Here is a 13,424-nt window from a genome sequence, read left to right as displayed (position 1 = left end):
TAAATAAAGTTAATGCTTCCTGACGCCTGCCTGTGAGTGAGTGATTTCGCGTTTCACCTGGGCCTGGGACTCGCCGGCTAGATGGGGGATAAAGCCACGTGGCTGGGGCCTAAGCACAAAGGCCTCCATCCATCACCATCCAGCCCCATTGTTATTTATTTCATACAACAAATGTATTTTTATATATTATATATATTTATATATATATATTTATATATATTATATTATATATATTATATATATTTATATATTATAGCACTTGCTGTGCTATAGCTCCAGCCAGATTTCTCAGTCTTAATCATTATATTCAATATTAGTAGTAGTAATAATAATATTATTACCACCTACATAGCTGCACAAACTAAACCCAGAAAACATTCCTGGTCCCTTTTTTTTCCCTTAAACTCCACATGCAACTCATAAGCAAGTGCTATATAGACTTTGCTTCAAACAGAAATCTTGGATTCCTCCGTATCTCCTTTATCTCCACGACTGTTTCATTAGTAAACTAAGAAAATGTTCAAAGCCTAAATGTACCAAGTCAAGAGATTCCAGGAGCTATTCACACAGGAAACAAAAAATAAGCCCCACCCTCCCAGACTTAAGACTCCTGGTTTCATTTCTCATTAGACTATGAAAGTTTTCTAACTTCATTTCTCTGCTTCACCCTTTGGTCAATATCAGAATATTCTCTTTATAATGGCTAAAGCAATCTCTAAAATATTCTTGCCTGCTGGGGCCAGAACAATAGTACAGAAAGTAGGCATCTGCCTTGAACAGGGTCAACCCAGGTTTGATCTCTAGCACCCTATATGATCCCCAAACCAACCAGGAGTGTTTCCTGAGCACAGAAACAGGAATCACTGGCAAATACAAAATCCCTACCTATGTACACGATGGCTCCAGCCCCTTGACAACTACTTTGAGTTGTACAATTAAACCAAGGCACCAACTTCAGAAGGAAGTTCTAGGTTTCTTTTAACCTAAACACCAACAAAATCATTGAAACTCTTGCTACAGAAGAAAATCCTTACATGTTGAAGAAACTAAATTTGGCTATTTATACCTCAAACCTTTTCCTATTTCTTTTCTTTTTTTTGTGGGGGGGGGCACAGCCAGTGACACTCAGGGGTCACTCCTGGCTATGAGCTTGGAAATCTCTCCTGGCTCGGGGGACCATATGGGACTCTGGGGATCAAACCAAGGTCCATCCTGAGTCAGCTGTGTGCAAGGCAAATGCCCTACCACTACCACTCCGACCCCCCTTTTCTATTTTTTATTATGTAGATAGGAGTTAGATTCTATTAGTGTTTATAAATAATCATAAATCAAAATTTTGCTAAAATTCTAAAGTAAAACATTTTATCTTCCCTATTCTATAAAACTGTGATGTACAAATTTTCCATGAGGGAGAGCTGTATAATTTTTTTTTGTGAGGGGGGCCCACACCCGGTGATGCTCAGGGGTTACTCCTGGCTATGTGCTCAGAAGTCGCTCCTGGCTTGGGGGACCATATGGGATTCTGGGGGATCAAACCACGGTCTGTCCTAGGCTAGCGCTGGCAAGGCAGACACCTTACCTCTAGCGTCACCACACCAGCCCCGAGAGTTGTATAATTCTACCATGATTTTTCAGCATATTTAATGAAACTTTTGAATGTGTAAAAACGTGAAGAAACAAGAACCAGTTCCATTGATTACAAAAATTATTAGCAAATACTTATCAATCAGTACTTCAATGAATGCTATCTGCATGAACAGAGAAGAAGAAATCCTTATATATTACATACCTCTTCAAAGCCCATTTCAAATAAGCATTCAACAGCTCCTCTGACAGGTAAGAGTCTAGTAGAAAAAGCAGCATTTCCAATCCGGATAGATCTATATTTTTCATCATTAGGGTTTCTGATAACAATAACAACAACAACAACAAAATATTAGATAAAGCAATTCACATTTTCAAAATGTTTTTACATTCCTTTTCATGTCTGAATCTGGTTATTGTCCTCTTATAAGTGATATAGAACTTTTAATTCTGATTTTGAGAATTTCTCAAGAAGAATGCTAGGGCCTGAGGATGTAACACTGCTGAGGGCCTGCAAGCAATGCTGGAGAACCACCAGTGCATCCTGGCAGTGCTCCAGGGTCACAATTGGTGGGTCATACCTGCAGGGCTACATCTCTGAGCAGTGCTGGAGAGACTTGTGGAACCAGGGATGGAACCAGGGTCCAGCATATGCAAAAAGACAACCTTAAGCCCTTATCTTTCCAGACCTGTATGTCTCCATTTTAAAAGACAAAGAATGGAAAGTCTGGGAAAGAAAATTCATTCCATTTTTCTTGTCTTGCTATACATTTACTACAGTCTCACTATCAGTTACATAAAATAGTTGACAGTACCATAAAAATTTCACTTTTAACAATAATGTATACCATTAAAATAATTGATTTTCTAAGACCAATAATTAATCATTGTTTTCTAGTATATTTCTGTAGGATGTATGATAATAAAAACTATGTAATGAGGATATTATACTCTTTTACAATGATCATAATTTTGAATAGCATATATGGAATTATAAAACACACGAAAAAGGGTTGGAGCACAGGTGCAGCGGTAGGGCATTTGCCTTGCATGCAGTTGACCTAGGACAGACCGTGATTCAATTCCCCGGCATCCCAAATGGTCCCCCAAGTCAGGAGTAACCCCCTGAGCGTCACAGGTTGTGGCCCCCAAGCAAAACAAAATAATAAACCACACATGAAAAGGATATTGTAATAACCTTAATTATAACAGATTGGCTGTAAGAAAACTCAGAAAGAAAACAAAGAAAAAGTTAAGGCAATCACTCTATTATACTCAAAAAAGACCTTCAGAACATAATTTAGGATAAGCAAGGATCAAATAAGACACCTACACTAAGAAGGATTCTGAGACTGTGTTGAGGGTCCCTTGGAAGAAATGCTGAACTTGATTGGAGTATGGAGTGGAGACCTGAGCAGATGCAGTAACTGATTAGCTATCTTGCCCTAACTATGCATGTTCTCTCTAATATAAAAATAAAACCAAAGAGGATTTTAAATTGTGGAGCTTCAAAATTTCATATTTATTGTCCACTAAGCAATTCTTTAATATCAAGTTGTACTAAATTCTGCATGAATCTTGTTTCTTGTTCTTTTTTTTGGTGGAGGGGGAGTGCGGAAATATACCTGGCAATACTCAGGAATGACTCCTGGTGGTGCCAGGGGTGTCCATGTGGTGCTAGATATCAAACAAACCCAGGCCTGTTGCATATAAAACATATGCACCTGACCATTTTGTTATCCCTCTGCCCAATACCCAAATCTTTTTAATATCTCTATATTAATTTCAAAAGCACACTAGTTTACTACAGAATACTCAGTGCAAAAGATCTATGTTACTTAAAATGTCCATCTTTTTTTTTTTTTCTTTTGGTTTTTGGGCCACACCCGGCGGTGCTCAGGGGTTACTCCTGGCTGTCTGCTCAGAAACAGCTCCTGGCAGGCACGGGGGACCATATGGGACACCGGGACTCGAACCAACCACCTTTGGTCCTGGATCGGCTGCTTGCAAGGCAAATGCCGCTGTGCTAACTCTCAGGGCCCAAATGTCCATTTTAGTACTGATCTATACACAAGCACTTTGCTAGCCAATTAATCTGAAGTACAGAGTGTTTGGTAAAGTTATTATATTAATTTATTATTATTTTTTTTTAATTTATCACTTTCAGGAAATGTTCACTTTATCTTTACAAAAGCCAAAGGTTGTGAGGGATAGGAATCTAAAAAGCAAAAACAATGAGCCGAGAGATAGAGAGAATAGTCCAAAGAATAGGGCACTTGCCTTGCAAAAGGCAGACCTAAGTTTAATCCCCTGACACCCCATATGGTCCCCTGAGCAGTCAAGAGTGATTGCTAATTACAAAGCCAGGTGGAAGGGAGTGAGAGAGAGAGAGAGAAGAAGAGGAGAGGGAGGGAGGAGTGGTGGGAGGGAGGGAAGAAGAGAGAGAGATGGAAGGAAGGAAGGAAGGAAGGAAGGAAGGAAGGAAGGAAGGAAGGAAGGAAGGAAGGAAGGAAGGAAGGAAGGAAGGAAGGAAGGAAGGAAGGAAGGGCGGGAGGGAGGGAGGGAGGGAGGAATGGAGGAAGGGAGGGAGGAAGGGAGGGAGGAAGGGAGGAAGGGAGGAAAGGAAGAAGGAAGGAAGGAAGAAAGGAAGGAAGGAAGGAAGGTAGGGAGGGAGGGAGAGAGAAAGGAAGGAAGGGAGGAAGGGAAGAAGGAAGGAAGGAAGGAAGGGAGGAAGGGAAGAAGGAAGGAAGGAAGGAAGGAAGGAAGGAAGGAAGGAAGGAAGGAAGGAAGGAAGGAAGGAAGGAAGGAAGGAAGGAAGGAAGGAAGGGAAGAAGGGAGGGAGGGAGGGAGGGAGGGAGGGAGGGAGGGAGGAAGGGAGGGAGGAAGGAAGGGAGGAAGGAAGGAAGAACCTATTATTTAAGAAAGAAAAATAAAGGGAGTGGATCTGGAGAGATCATCTTGTCCACACATGGCCTGGGTTCCATCCCTGGCATCTCAGATGGTCCTCTGAGCACTGCCAGGAGCAACCCCTGAGCACCACTGGGTGTGGATCAAAACCAAACTGAACCAAAAATTAATGAAATAAAAACCTTCTTCACCATAGTGATTTGAGAATGACAGCTAGCTAAAACACAAAGCATCTGCTATATTTTTTCTTCTGTACAGTATTTCAGGGTTTATTAATCATGGTCACTGACTTAAATTTAAGGCTTTTGGTGGGTTCCTCTCTGCCTAGCATTACTGGTTTCTATCTTGTACTATCACAAGTGTGTTGCCTTCCTACCACTTAATCATACACCTATAAAAGCTACTAATAAACAAAGGAGGCTTCACAGGTTTCAACTCATTCCACAAATTTTCAGAATCACCAATGATATAATCAATTGGCACAAGACCTCAAATTATTTTAATCTTTTATCCCTCAATAGATTAAAGATTTCATATGATTACCGAGTTTAACTTTCTACATTTCCTCTCTCACACAAAAATTTAACAATTCTTAGGAAATATAATGAAGTTATATCATTTTCATACGTTTCAAAGCAAGTACTGTAGAGTTGCTCTGCTATAAACTTCGTGTTTATAGATTTTTTTTTTCTTTTCCAGTCAGGGCTGTAGCTCAATGGTAAAGCACTTATTCAACATATGAGAGGCCCAGGTTTAGCACCACCCTCATACCCAAATCATAATTTGGATTTTGTTTGTTTATTTTTAGGCCACATCCGGTGATGCTCAGGGGTTACTCCTGGCTATGTGCTCAGAAATCGCTGCTGGCTTGGGGAACCATATGGGACACTGGGGGATCGAACCGCGGTCCATCCTAGGCTAGCGCCAGCAAGACAGATGCCTTACTGCTCCGTTCCACAGCTCTGGCCCCTGATTTTCTTTCGTTCTTCTTTTGTGCGTGTGTGTATGTGAAGATAGTTATTTTTTTGGTCTTTTGTTGTTGTTAAGCAAGATAGTTTGTTTGGTGGGGAAGGGGGTCTTGGGTCATACCCAGAGGTATTTAAGAAGAATTACTCCTAGCTCTGAGCTCAGAGATCACACCTGGAGAAGCTCAGGCAAGCATCCTACCTGCTTTGGCCCTAGCAAGATAGGTTTTATTAAAACTTACTTAGACACATGTGAGGGGAAAGAAAGGAGGAAGTGTGTGTTCAAGAGAGAACATGGGGTGCCAGAGAGATAGCACAGTGGTAGGGTGTCTGCCTTGCAGGCAGCAGATTCAGGACTGACAATGGTTTGAATGCATTCCATATGGTCCCTCAGCCAGCCAGGAGCAATTTCTGAGCACAGAGCCAGGAGTAACCCGTGCAAGCAGCTGGCCCCTGTTTGATCCCTAGCATACTATATGGTCCCCCAGACTGCCAGAACTGAGCACAGAACCAGAGAGTAACAAACTCCTGAGTACCTCTAGGTGTGGCCCAAAACCCAAACTATAAAACCGGAACAAGGTAACTTGAACTAACAACAAGTAAATTTCTCCTTTGAGTTTGTTTAAACTTATCCATAATGCCATGTCATTGTTTGAATGCAAAGAACTTCCATGCTCAAAATACCATTTCCCCCCAGAATTCTGAAAATGCTAAAGACTGAAAGCAGAATGGACTCCTCATGACAAAGCACCTCTCTTCTCACAACAGTTGGGTTTAAGGACATGGAAGGCTTGCCAAAAACAAGAGGTTCTGGAGATTTCAAGTCAGCCTGCAGAGTCCACTGGCAATCTCACAGGAGGGAGGAAGAGACCCAGACCCTGTCCCAGTAGGTCATCCCTGTGTGGGCTAAACATATGTGGCATGTCAAAGCCTCCAACACAGTAAGAAACCAGAATGTTTTTCCTTCAACTTTTGCAATCATTAACTTGGCCTCCACAAACAATACTGAAACTGCCCTGTGTCAGAGCACTCACTGCCTGTGTATCTAATGTTGCTCAAACTGGGTCACATTAAATTTATAACCCTGGAGTCCCCCAATCTGCAAGATTTGAGACATCCAGAAGCATGCATCCACTCCAGGGAACAGAACAGGCCTGACTGTTCTAACGGGGTTACTACCTTTATTTATTCGTTCTCTTTGCTTGGTGAGCACCCATCTGTCCTGAGAGCTTTCTCCTGGCTTGAAAGTCAGGGATTACTCATGACTGGGCACAGGGAACATATCCAGAGAGATAAGAGGGTGCTGGGGTTCAAACCAGCGTCGTCCACATCTCTTTACCAATGGTTACTGAATTCAAGGGGTGCTGGGTGGAGCCCCACCCCCAAATGCAGATGCCAAGATGAAAATGAAAAGTTGAATGCTTCATGATACTTAGATAGGTGGGGGGGGGGAGGAAAAGTGGGATCTAAGGGAAGAAAAAAGGAGAAAGCGAGTGAATCAAGGGTTGGGTTTCGTGGGGCGCAGAACTTGGCCAGTTGTGGGGGTGACAGGAGTTGGGGGGAGCTTTGGGCCCGGGGCAAGTGGAGGGGGAGACCCAGTTTCAGTTCCTAAGAGCAGGAGGCAGAAGTGGGGTTCGGGGCGGGCCCACTCACCTCTCGACCCCCGCACCCCAAGGGCCCCGCCCGGGGCCCCCCAACATCTGGGGCCGAGCCCCACGTGCAAGCCGAAACACTTCTTCTAGTTGGGAGGGAGCAGGGTCTCAGAAGCGGGTCCCCTCGAAACGCCCCCAACTTCGCCTCAGCGCCCCCTCGGCTCCGACCTACCTGAGGATGTTGTCGGCATAGGTGAGCAGCAGCCGGGACGCCTCCAGGAAGGTCTCGGGCGGGTTCTGGCAGAGCTCGGCCACCGCTGCGGACGCGGAGCCAGGCGAACCCCCCGGCGCCGCCGCCGCCGCCGCCATGCTGGAGTGGGGCGCCCCAGCAGCCGTCCCCGCCCCTCGCGAGCCGGGCCCGACGGAGCATGCCCAGAAGCGCGCGGCCGCCGCTGCGGCCAGGAGGGGCGGGGCTTGACGAGAGGGGCGGAGCTTTTATAGAGAGGGGCGTGGTCTTACGCCAAAGCTAACTAGGCAAGGGGTGGAGGGGCGGGGCTTGTGCGTGGGGCGGGGCTTATGCAGGGAGGGGCGTGGCCCTACTTTAAACCTAACGGGATATGGAGGTGCCGGGGCGGGGCTTACAGGAAAGGGCGGTGCTTATTCCAGAAGAGATGGGGCCCGGCCTTCGACCCAACATAGCCAGTGAGTGGCTGGAGGGGGCTTGAGGGCCGATGGTGGAGTTTCGGCCAGAAGGGGAGTGGCCTAGCGTTCAACCCAACAGGGAAAGGGAGTGGCAGGGCGGGGGCTTGCGGGCCGGGGGAGGAGCTTCTGCCATGAGGGGCGTGGCCTCACATTTAGCCCAAGGAACCAATAAGGGGACGGGAGCGGCGGGCTCCTTGCAGGCGAGATGGAGCTTAGGCTTGGAGGGGCGTGGCCCGGCGTTCCCCCAACGGACAAGGGAGGGTGGTGGGCGGGGCTTATGACCGGGGGTGGGGCTTCATCCTGAAGGGGCGTGGCCAGAGCCGCTGCGGGCAAAGTGTCAAGTCACAAAGGTGTGGAAATTCCCCTGGTAGTTAATTACCTGCGCCCCACACAGGAACCCCCCCGAAACTAAAGCAATACCCCAAAAGGAAGGAAAGTCACAGTTGAGAAACAAAGAGCCTGACTGGCTGTTCATGGCTGGATTCCAGAGAAAAGCAATCTTTTCAACAGGATATGAATAAAAATCCCATCCCTAAGTCCCAGTGGACATATCATGATGTCTTTGTTGAAAATGTGTTTTTTTTTGCTCTTGGTTTGCCAAGACAGCAAGGTCGGACTTATTAGTGGACCGAGAACTCAATTTATTGTGGGGTTATCAGCACCAAACACACACACACACACACACACACACACACACACACACACACACACACACGAATAAGAAAAAGGAGAGTGGTGGTGGTGGTGGTGGTGGAATTTGCAGCACGCATAGCAAGGGCATGCATTACTCAGTGACTTTGTTTGGCAGCTAGAGATGATCAGTGTCTTTTATTCCTCCTCCAAGATGGATTTTTACCTTAAATCCCCCTATGCATTGCTCTGCCCTTGGAAGTGCACTTGACCAATTGCTTTCTTTGCAGAAATACCGTTCTTAAGCTCAACACATAAGATGCTTTCTTCTTTGTTTGTTTGTTGCTGCACTCTGAAGCTCTAGGAGTTATTCCTGATAAGCACAGGAGATCTTCCGGATGGGTGATGGGGGGCCCAGTGATTCTGACAAAAGTACCAAGACTTAAGCATACATGTGCTCTGTCCTTTGAATCTCCCTGGCCAACAGACTTCTCTCTTGGTCTTGTTTTGTGAACATTTGGCTTTTATTTCTCTAAGTAGCTCTTTAAATGCTCTTCATGCATTATATTTATTTATTTATTTTAGTTTGGGGGTTACTCCTGGCTCTATTCTCAGAAATCGCTCCAGGCAGGCTCGGGAGACCATATGGGATGCTGGGATTCAAATCACTGTCCTTCTGCATGCAAGGCAAACACCCTTCCTCCATGTTATCTCTCTGGACCCCTATCTTTGTTTTTTTAGATCTGAATTTTTCTTCAAGCTCTGAGCAAGATCCTGAGCGATGCAATCCACTTCAATCACTAGATATATGTCCAGATATATGTAAGATTTTTTTTGACATTATTAAGTTTGGGGACTATTTCTAAGAAAAGTTGTATTTAACCAGATGTATGTGGTAAATTGCTTAACAAAATCTACAGTGAAGATAATGAAACCTTTCTTGATCATGTAACAGTTTACTATATAGGTGTCACTGATGAATAGTAGCTGTTCTCTATGATGATCTAGGCACCTAGATCATCCCTATAGAATAGAAGTCAAGGAACGGACCAAAGAGAACAGTGGTAAGAAGTTTGTCTTTGCACGCGCCAGACCCAGGACGGACTGCTGTTCGATCCCTGGCATCCCATTTGGTCCCCGAGCCTAGCAGGAACAATTTCTGAGTGAAGAACCAGAAGTAACTCGAGTGCCGCCAGGTGTGACTCCCCCACAAAAAGGGAACAAGAAAATTTGTTTATGTTATTTAACTCTGTCTCTGCATTTGTAATTTCATAGAAAAGTTTTGTAAGTGAATGAGTGTAGTTATATTTCAATTTCATGTAGCTAGGGAGATATCACAAAAGTTAGAGTACATGCTTTGCATGCAGAAGGCCTGGATTTGATCCCATGACTGCATGAATCTTCAAGAATGAACCTCTTAAAGTCTGATGTGCCCTCAAAATCAAGCACACAAAAATATGAAACCATAATTCTTCATCCTTTTCCTCAATCTCTCTTTCCCCTCTGCCCCCAGTCTCTAAGACACTGTCTGATACATGTAATTTAAGAAAAAACCGATTTTCTTCATTGTCTGGTGTCATATTAAGCATTTATTTCTTTAATAGAAGCTACACTTAGTAGTACTGGTGGGCCTGGGAACAGTCTGGCATTGTTTAGCCTGATGGTATGTGCCCAATACTTGGATGTTTATGAGGCTTCAAGGATATACCTAGGGGGTCTTCTAGCTTGGGAATTAAAACTTAGGTCATCACACAAGGTAAGCATGTATTCTACCACTTGAACTATCTTCCTGATTTTTCACAATCACTCAGTGAGGCTCTCTTTACAGATAATAAAAGTGGGGAAAGGGTGGGGTAGGCAACTTGCTGAGAGCTAACTCTTGCCAGAGAGTTTCAAATGTAATTAGTGCATTTAGTTAGTAGTTTGACAATGGCATGGCTCCAGAATAACAAATGTATTTTCTCTCCTTTATCATTTGAAAGAATGAGTCTATCTAGATAAAAGAAGAGATGCTGTGAAATTTAGTCCCGAGTTGGACAGTCACTACTTGTAATCCTAAATAATATATTAGGAGGGGATGCCAGTTATAACTGAATCAGCTATCACAAATAATTTTCCTGTTGAGTTTTCTATTAGATTTATCTGTGTAGTAGATGCAAGATTGTTATAGGCTATATAGAATTTATGATTTTTTAAATCAAAATATTATTTTGTTTCATTATACCTGGTAGTACTTAAAGGCCTCTTCCTGGTAGTACTTAGAGATCTCTTCCTCATTGGTGCTTGAGAATAAATCTGGTATTGAAGTGGCATTGGAGTGGAACCATGCCATTAGAGTCCTTAGGCCTATTGCATAAAGAACAAGTGCTCAACCAATAGCTATATTTTTGGCTCAATATAAAATATTCTGTAGGGGAGGGAGTTACATCTGACAGTGCTCAGGATTACTCTTGATGGGCTTGGAGAGCCATAATGAGGCTCAAATCAGATCAGCCACATGTAAAGTAAGAATCATATCAGCTGTATTATCACTCTGTCCCTCAACAGAACACTTTTCTTTTATCTTCATAGGATGAAAACTAGTATATACCAGTATATCCTAGAACTCCAAAGTGTGCTAGAATTAATACTAGAGTGTGGAAGGAAGAGGGTCATAAAATGATCAGCCAGTCTTTCCATAGTAGATAATGGTTTTAACTTACCTTTGTAGGGCTCTTTTAAGTACAGTTTGAAAACTAATGCCATGTCTAATATTGTAATAATAATGTGCATTCTATAAAATCAATCATTTCAAGAAAATTTTAAATGTTTCTTACTTAAAAATCACTTGACAAGTAAGATTTTCCAAGTGACTGTACTAGTCTTCTGGGAGGTTTGTGTTTAGGGGTTGTTCCCCTCATTGGTTGACAGATGAAGTAGAGCTGGGGATTAAACCTAGGCATCTTACATGCGGAGTGTGCACTCAGTATTTTGAGCTCTCTCACTGACCTCTGACTCAGGACCAACTACAGTTACATTTTTTGAGTAATGACTATTTATCTTGGGTACCATAATATAAGGAGGTGTTCCATGAATCTATTACAACTAGGAATTTTGACCTGTTCTTTTCCCTGTCTTCTTCCACTTGCCAATTAAAAGTCAAATTTTCAGTGCCCTTTAGAAAAGTTGAAGATAACAAGCTACAATCAATCTCTTTTTTAGCCATTATAACCAGGGAATGTTCTAGTAATAAGTGTGCTTTGAACTTACCGGGATTTTTTTAATTTAAAAATTGTGAATTTTTTATTATGAAATTCATTTCAGTGATAATAAAAGTTTTTTCCAGTATTTTAGTTTCATTGAAAATACCATCTTTAGAATTGACACATGGTGGCACTATTCTTGAATGTAACCGATTAAAGAAATAATCCACCAAAATCTTTCCCAAGATTGATTTTATATTTTAAAAAAAGGGAAGAAAATATTGGCCTCATAAGAAGTATCAGCAAAGAGGGATGAAGGCTTTCAGGAATTGATATATTTATTTATTTCATTATTGTGTAGTGAAATTATTGTGATCAACCATCACCTTTGTTTATGTAAAGGAATTTTGTTTATTTTTATATCTTTATTTAAACACCTTGACTTCAAACATGATTGTAGTTGGGTTTCAGTCATAAAGAACACCCAGTCTCATTCTTTATGTTTATTAGAACTTACTCCTGGATCTATGCTCAAGGATCACTCCTGGAAGTGGCTCTGGAAACAGATGGGATACTGGGTATTGAACCTAGGTTGGCTGTGTGCAAGGCAAGTACCTTGCCCACTGTACTTTGTACCCTAGCCAGTACCTATTTATTGAGCTCTTGTGTGCAAAGCAGATAGTTCCTAGCTTCTTAAACTATGAGTTGCAAGCCAGTATGAGGCCTTGTAATTGAATAGGAGCAATTATGTTTTAAAATAAGTATTTTGTTTGTGATCAGTAATTGTTCTACTTGTATACCTATTTATATTACAGAGAATCATGTAAAATTTCCTTGGGAAAAAATGGGTTATGAGTGAAACAATTTTAAGAAGCCCTGAGATAAATGGCATGAGGCTTATTTATTTATTTTTTGTTGTTTGCTTTTGAGCTACACTCCTAGGTGCTCAGGGGTTGGCCACACTGCAAGGAAAGTATCCTACCAGGTTTGCTTTCTCCAGTCCAGACATGAGATTTCAGGGGAGCACATCCAGTGGTTTACAGAGATTACACCTGGCTGTACTCAGGAATTACTCCTGGCAGAACTCAGTGAATCATATGGGGTGCCAGGGAGCAAATATTGGTTGATGCATACAAAGCAAACTCCCTACCTCCCATACTATTACTCCAGATCCCTCCACAGCAGACTTTTAATGGCACTAGCAAGAAAGATAAGATTAATGACAATACATATTTTGTAAGTTAAAAATATGAAAAGAAAAATCTTAATATAGAAAGCAATGCATTTATAGGAACTCATACATATGAGTGTTTACAATTTGAGCAAAGATTTGCTTTGAGACCACACTATGCAGAGTCTGGGGAGGCTATATTCTTTGCTCATCAAATATTTATGAAGTGGCTACTACATGTCAAGCACTGTAAGCATGTGAAGCAGTGAAGGATCTCGAGAAGCATGGATCCTGCTTTCAAGGAAGTGAAATGGGCCACGATCAGCAAGAGCAGTTACTTCAAAAACCACTCAAAAGGGGCAGGAGAGATAGCACAGCAGTAGGGCCTTTGCCTTGCATGCAGCCTACCAGGGAAGGACCCAGGTTCGATTCTAGGCATCCCATATGGTCCCCCGAGCCTGCCAGGAGCAATTTCTGAGCACAGAGCCAGGAGTAACCCCTGAGCGCAGTTGGGTGTGGCCAACAACAACAACAACAACAAAAACCCACTCAAACTCCACTTTGGGACTAAATATAAAAAAATAATTCCACTTTTAAACATGAGGCTCAGGGTCTTGGAGGGACTGGATATGGGTTAAGGAAGTCTCCTTTGTTATGGTTGACCGAGGTTCAAATCCCTAGCAGCACGTAC

At 42.8% G+C, this 13,424-nt stretch overlaps 1 protein-coding gene across 2 annotated transcripts in view; it reads right to left on the bottom strand.

Annotated features, from left to right (window-relative positions):
- The window catches only part of NGLY1 (N-glycanase 1), a 59,653-nt gene extending 52,221 nt beyond the window's left edge, over positions 1–7,432 (bottom strand). For both annotated transcript variants that reach the window (XM_049766056.1, XM_049766057.1), the window contains exons 1-2: positions 7,281–7,432; positions 1,790–1,904 (exon numbers count right to left, since the gene is read on the bottom strand). In XM_049766056.1, the coding sequence (XP_049622013.1) occupies positions 1,790–1,904; positions 7,281–7,417 (252 nt within the window). In that variant the 5' untranslated portion in view covers positions 7,418–7,432. The remainder of the gene's footprint in view (positions 1–1,789; positions 1,905–7,280) is intronic.
- Between the last annotated feature and the right edge of the window lie 5,992 nt (positions 7,433–13,424).

Source organism: Suncus etruscus, chromosome 20, assembly GCF_024139225.1.
Source record: "Suncus etruscus isolate mSunEtr1 chromosome 20, mSunEtr1.pri.cur, whole genome shotgun sequence".
Classification (NCBI taxonomy): Eukaryota; Metazoa; Chordata; class Mammalia; order Eulipotyphla; family Soricidae; genus Suncus; species Suncus etruscus.
This window is presented reverse-complemented; position numbering and strand designations above follow the sequence as displayed.